We start from the raw sequence: 6,533 nt of genomic DNA, 5'->3' as shown, positions 1-6,533 counted from the left end.
ACACACACACTCTCTCTCTCTCTCTCTCTCACACACACATACACACGCACACAAGGAGGTGAAGAAGAAGAAGATGGAGATGGAGATGGAGCAAGAGCACTCTTCTATTGCACAAATGAGAGAATGAATGAATTTTAGGTTTAGTTGGCTTTTATATGAGCTCACCCCATTCACACTTGGGCGCCCATGCTTAGCCAACTAATCTCTTGAATGTCCCAGTTAGAGTGCGCCTCTCATCAGCGATCACTCTTACCCTTTTCCTATTGGTCCGACAAGCCCGGTACCTGACTCTACCAAATACATAATACACGTCCGTCGTAGGTGATGGGGTGTCCGTGAGCCGTGAGGGTTAACAAGTGCTTCTAACATGCCTCTTTCACACATCTCCACTATGTGTGTGTGTGTGTGAGAGAGAGAGAGAGAGAGAGAGAGAGAGAGAGAGAGAGAGAGAGAGAGAGAGATATGCTTGAGCTTGAACTTGAGGCACTGGAACAGGCTCTCAAGATGCTCACCAGTTTGCATAGAGCGAAAGGTTAAGTCTCATCATCCCGACTCCCCTAGTGCCACATGACTCGGAAGCGGAGAATCCTTCACATTTCATGAGCTGAGAGCCTCTAATTGTAGCAGAGAAAGAGACTCGTTCCCTTTTCATGAGCTGAAAGCCTCTACTTTTAGAAAGTTTCATCCAATTAGGTTAAGCTTACCATTTTAAAGGTTTCGCTACCACAATTTTAATAAATTTAAAATTCACATGAAAGCTCACTCAAAAAAATAAAGTCCGCCAATGTGTCCGACCTTGTGTGAACTGATGTAATAAACAGGCGATCTCCACTATGATGAATTCTCTTGCACTTGCCAAACCCTAGGACGTCTCGCGAGATCGGACAGGGAGCGGCCAGCAGGGGGGCGTTTCTTGTTGTCAGGTATGTGATGGTTCTCTTCACCCTAAGGTGCTTGAAGTCGTCTGCATCAGAGCGTAGTGCATTTTTGTTGTCGGCGTCCTACTCATTGTTTTCGTTGTACACATTCGCCCATTTAGGGGTCGACAGTCCTCGATTCCAGTGATCTAAGATGAAGCTGTAGGTGGACAGCTCTTCACAGAACGCAAACAGGTGTTCGAGCCTCTTTTGACAGCCTTACTGGGCTAATGAAGTCCCAACAAGCAATTAAGATCTATGAAGATCCGGGCCAGGCCCAGAGTTTTTCATAATTTCTAGCTAGGCTTGCTTGCTGAATGGGCATCTGTTCAAGTTAATGCCTGTATAATGCACCTCTGCCCAGAGTGACCAAGCATCGATGTTTTGACATTAGTTCAGTCTGCATGGTTCTGTTTTTCTGCTCTGTGCTCTATAAAGTATAGACTGATAATTTAACCATTTTGGTGTCAAATAACTTCTCTGCTTAAGGCTGACAGTTTAATCCGGTGTCTAAAATTCAGCCCGCCAAGATGGTGCGAATCAGTGTTTTAAACGATGCTTTGAAGAATATGTACAATGCTGAGAAGCGGGGTAAGAGGCAGGTTCTTCTCAAGCCTTCATCGAAAGTGATCATCAAGTTCCTCACCGTCATGCAAAAATTTGGTATGCAGTTTCTCCTGTAATCTTATTGCACAATATGTCTATTAATGTACATCAAGCATTGTATTTTAAGATTAATCAGGTTGTTGTATTCATGCACTTGTGATTAATTCAGTTAGTGATGCATTGGGAAAGCCAGCTGCATATGTTATAGCCACCTTATTATAAGGTTCAACAATGCGTACAAATTTAGGTAGTGTACAGAGTTAACAGCAAGGAGTGGAGGTAGTCACAGCAATGAGTAAAAAGCCTCAATGTTTGTTGCATGGCGGGTGCTGTATGTTTGAACTGGATTCCTAGCGTGCACTGCAAGAAAAGCAAACAATGAAAGAGGCCATACCAATTAATGTTTTCGCTTTGCAGCGGTCGGAAGGAAGACTGCCATTATAAAGAAACTTACATTCTAGACCCTATTACAAGCAACTCCTCTGATCAATAAATCTCACCATTGTGCATTATGTTTGGTAATTTGGGGAGGCCTTCGAAATTCAGATGTTAGAGAATCAGATCAGTGAGCGTTTCTTGATAAATTACATGGAATTTTTATTTATTTTTGGTGAGAGAGGGAGCTATATACCGTGTACAAGGGACCTTTGGGGATGCGGAATGGGCCTATGTCTGAGAGGACCAACAAATTGGAGGAGTACACTGTGCTAGCTATTCATCATGGTGACACATAAGAGTGATTGGAGTTCCCCGGGGAGCCAATCCTCTTGCAAGATGCGGACATGCAAACCAAATTGTTGCTCCTTGTTTAACAATGTACCGTGATTTTGAAGGGATCTGTTGGCGGAGGGTTGCTGTCTCAAGTGAATCCACGACATCCTCTCTGCAGTTGATTAAGATGCGTGCATGAGAGTACGCTTGTGCGTGTGTGTGGTTGTTGTTGTTGAGATTTACAAAAAAGTGTGTGGTTCTTGAGTACAACACTAGGCGAGGAGTGGGCGAGGAGGGGGGGCTAGCAAAGGAACCAAAGAGGAATCCCCGGCAGGCGAGCAAAGACAAAATTAGAAGGGGTCCATGGGTGGAGAGAGGAAGCGAGGATGAGAGCAGGATGTGCCATGGGTGCATAAATAAACCACTGAGGATGAGCATAATGCCATACAATGTGTCCAGATTGAATAATACTGAAGACCGTGCTCTTAGCATCATGACAAACATAGATATCGATGTTTTACTTGTCATGATGCTAGCCCTTACCCCAGGGTAGGGCCCTCTGAAACCGGCTTGTACTTTCAAAAAGGGCGGTAGACTTTACTTCAAACCTTGATTTAGCTTTCACCCATTATTAGTCGTCTATTCTACCTGTGCTATAATGACACAAGAGAGGGGAATGGGATACAGATGCTAGAATGCTCCTGTATGAGAAGACTGACACCAGATTGGCCCCTAACTTAGGCGCCCCTTTCGGTATTTCTTTATTGTTTAAAAGAGGGAATAAACGTTGTGGTTCTTTCCAAGCTGCCCCGCACAACCTTGGCTGAATTTTGACTGTTCTGGCCTGATTTCGGCAGCATAACTGTACTAGAACCCTTCACGGTCAGTATTCCCATGCATTAAATGACTTTCCCGACGCATACGGGCACTTTGCAAAACCTGGCGAGAATCTGCAGCATGCTGAATTCTCTGTTTTCAGCCCTGAAAATGCGCCAGATCGCCTGTACAGCGGTCCCCTTGCGTCCCCGAACCTCCTGGGGGTATTAGGGTCCGTTTAGGGCCAAAACCCTAAACCTGCAAAAATACACAGCAGGCTGTAATTTACTGTTTCGGGTTCTGTTTCGTGTGCTGGTCGCATCCGTAGCAAGTCCTCGAGCTCCCGCACGTGTAGGGCTACTTGCCCTTTGAATTGGACGAGATTTTTGGCGTGAAACCTCTCCGAATTCACTTGTACCTGCGGGGGGATTAGCCGCTAGCTAATCCAGTACCTGTGCAAGAGGCTCTTGCCTCGGCAATCGCGCATGAACCCACACAACTGTACATTGGTCAAATGAAGAGCCCACTAGAGGGGCATAACATACTGCCATAGGGGAGAGAGAGGGCATTGCGTAGCGTGCCGGGCATCACTCCTGGCACCGCACTGTACATGGGAGGGAAAGCAAGCACTCCATAGCTCTTAACCCACGACAAAATCTGAAAATGAGCCTCTCCCAGCTTAAAATTCAGCGCCACTTCTTGTTGCATGAGGAAAGTGCACTAGAAGGTGTCACTTGGCACATTTACAAGCATTTTCCCGTTTCGGGGTTGTCGCCTAAAAATCTCCCAACCAGTTGCTCAGTTGACTTCACGGCAGAGTAAGAAAATGTTCCCCTTGTCATTCCGGAGGTAACGATGCAAACACATTTTCAGGTCCCAAAATAGCAGTTTCCTAAATTTTAGGAGATGCTGCCATTGTATCTTTCTAGGTCATCTGACCCCCTTTGTACACTGCAACCACACCCAGAACTGAAATGTAGCCTCTGTAGCAAAGGATTCCACTTTGGCTAGTCAATGACCCCCTTTGGCTAACCATAGTCCTTGTCCAACCTTAGTGCTCTCTCTTGCCCTTAGGCCTGGACTCCCTCTGGACAGTTCCACACTAGCTATGCAATGCAGGGGAGTTAGATTTCCCGAGGGGTGTTTCCAAAAAGTGAAAGTAAATAGATAATAAGAAAGAAATCAACAAAAAGGATAGATAGTAGTCACACGTTGGTGACACCCACATGTAGGTTTTCTATGTGTAGGCATATGTAGGCTATCATTGTTTTTCTTATTTGCTTTTCCTGCTTGGTGTGTTTGACATTTCAAGTGCATGCAACTTCTGTAAGAGTTATTCTGTAGCAATCATGGTATGATTGCCTCGTATCTCTGATAAGTAATCTATTTAGAATTTCTATATCGTACAGACTTTTTGGTTTCAGGCATAAAAAGATTGTAGTTGAATGGGAGTTTTCTATTTCTTCCTGTTTTTTGAAGGTGGATTCTAGTTCTGCCAAGCTATTTTTTTCTTTGAAGCTCATACCTTGGGCCTAATCTCTAGAAAGTGTTTTCTAGTGATTTTTCTCCTTGTATTCTGAAAAGGCCGTGCACTTTTAATGCCATTCTGAACAATCTTAAGGTATTGGGTACCTACATCGGCCTTTTCCTCTTGTCCAAGCCTTCAGTCCATTAGTAAGTCATGCAACCCAGCAGAATTGAGAATGTATATGAAGATATATTGATACAATGTGAGAGTAAATGGGTATCAATATGAGAGTCGATAGTGGGGATGCATTGATCCAAGTCATTGTAAGTCCATTCCTTCTCATTTTCTAAATTTGTATTGATCCTCTCAACCATGCAGGCTACATTGGGGAGTTTGAGCTTGTAGATGACCATAGAGCTGGGAAAATTGTCGTGGAGTTGAATGGGAGATTGAACAAGTGTGGAGTGATTAGTCCTCGTTATGATGTAGCAGTTGGTGAGCTAGAGGCTTGGACAGCACGCCTTCTTCCTTCAAGACAGGTATCAAATTCAGCTTTGCATATAGGCTTCTGTTCTATTCAATGTGCTGCCATAAAAGAGCTGCCCTTTTCATATATTCCATTAACTAAAGTTTAATTTTGGAGGACTGTCTTTCTGGTTATTGTAAGAGTTCAATTTTGCATGTTTTTTTCTGAGGTTTAGCTAGTGGATGGTAGTGGCGGCACATGGTCTTATAATCGCTCTTTTTGAGAAGCCAATGAAGATAGATCCGTTTTCATACTGTGATTGTGAGTTGGTTTAGGCTTATAAATAAAGATGATCCCTTTTTTATTCTGCTGCAGTTTGGCCATATTGTGTTGACAACATCAGCTGGAATCATGGATCATGATGAAGCACGAAGGAAGAATGTGGGTGGAAAAGTCCTTGGGTTTTTTTATTGAGAGCAGAAAACATTTGTGATGTACCATTGGCCTCAGGTCTGCCTAATTTTGTTACACAAACAGTCAGCCTGAAGTTTTAACCGGGGATTTCAATGTTGAATTCCTTAGACAGGATATTAGGTTTTTGACTATTTTGATTCCTAAGTGGTCATTTGTATCAATCTTTCATACGAAGGACGGTGTCTTGAGTGCTTTTGCTGGTCAAAACAACTGTTTGTATTGAGTAATTTGTTTTTGCAACGGCTTGACGACAGTATAGTGCTAGATGGGACGGTTTTGTGTGATCTTGTTCCAATTTGGCGACCTGTGCTTCCCTTTTTCCTAGTTATGAGTATTGTTGCTTACAGGGGCCGGGACTCATCTCACTGCACCGCATCTATTCAGTTCTTTTATCTGAAGGCCACTCAAACTGTATCCTTAAGGCTTAATTCAATATGGGCTTAACTGCTGGCTGGAATGTTACCGATGACTTGAGGCCATGAATTAAGCAATACATTCTTGCTGTCATGAAATTAATGTGCTTTCGCCATAGTTTACCTTTCTTCCTTCTCATCTGGTCTTTTCTAGTTGCTTGCGTTGAACTAGACATACGTGTTAAACGAATTTTCCTAGTTTGTTAGTGTGCACATTTGATTTGAGAGAAAGGCTACCTTTGTTTTGACTCAATTGTGTTGAAAGTGTTTGTGATTGTATGCCTGTCTGGAGCTGCATCCATTGAATCAAAACACTATGTTGCAGATGATTTCTAGGAGGATAGCGACCACTGTAATGAGCATACCGTGTTCTAAGTTCTGCCTCTCTCTCTCTCTCTCTCTCTCTCTCCCACCCCCCCCTCTTTAAATTCATCTTCTTTACTTGTGTTAATGAAGAGGAAATTGGAATGACCTAGTGGTGTGTTGAGTGGAAAGAGGGATTCTAACTGTCGCCTCAAAACCTTGGCAAGGCTCTACTTGACCATTAAGCTATGCCGCCATGTAACCAAGTGAATGAGTAAGGTATAGTGGGATGACCTTTCTAGCACCTCATTATGATTCTTCAGATAGTTTTGAAGAAATCTTGGGTTTGTTTTATGATG

General features: G+C 43.4%; 1 protein-coding gene across 1 annotated transcript; it reads left to right on the top strand.

Moving 5' to 3' along the window:
* The first annotated feature begins 788 nt into the window (after window positions 1–788).
* On the top strand, window positions 789–5,651 carry LOC147422332 (small ribosomal subunit protein uS8z/uS8w-like). The gene is made up of 4 exons (XM_086502925.1): window positions 789–923; window positions 1,439–1,580; window positions 4,897–5,057; window positions 5,360–5,651. Exons 2-4 carry the CDS (start codon window positions 1,448–1,450, stop codon window positions 5,456–5,458), a joined length of 393 nt encoding a protein of 130 aa, XP_086359051.1. The 5' UTR covers window positions 789–923; window positions 1,439–1,447; the 3' UTR covers window positions 5,459–5,651.
* The last annotated feature ends 882 nt before the right edge of the window (window positions 5,652–6,533 follow it).

This window comes from Adiantum capillus-veneris, chromosome 27 (assembly GCF_014529385.1).
Source record: "Adiantum capillus-veneris isolate H3 chromosome 27, ASM1452938v2, whole genome shotgun sequence".
NCBI classification, from domain to species: Eukaryota; Viridiplantae; Streptophyta; class Polypodiopsida; order Polypodiales; family Pteridaceae; genus Adiantum; species Adiantum capillus-veneris.
This window is presented reverse-complemented; position numbering and strand designations above follow the sequence as displayed.

Coding starts and splice junctions, on each gene's coding strand:
- LOC147422332 (XM_086502925.1), top strand. CDS start 1,448: ATGGTGCGAATCAGTGTTTTAAACGATGCTTTGAAGAATATGTACAAT. Junction 1,581..4,896: donor CACCGTCATGCAAAAATTTG/GTATGCAGTTTC, acceptor TCAACCATGCAG/GCTACATTGGGGAGTTTGAG. Junction 5,058..5,359: donor GCCTTCTTCCTTCAAGACAG/GTATCAAATTCA, acceptor ATTCTGCTGCAG/TTTGGCCATATTGTGTTGAC.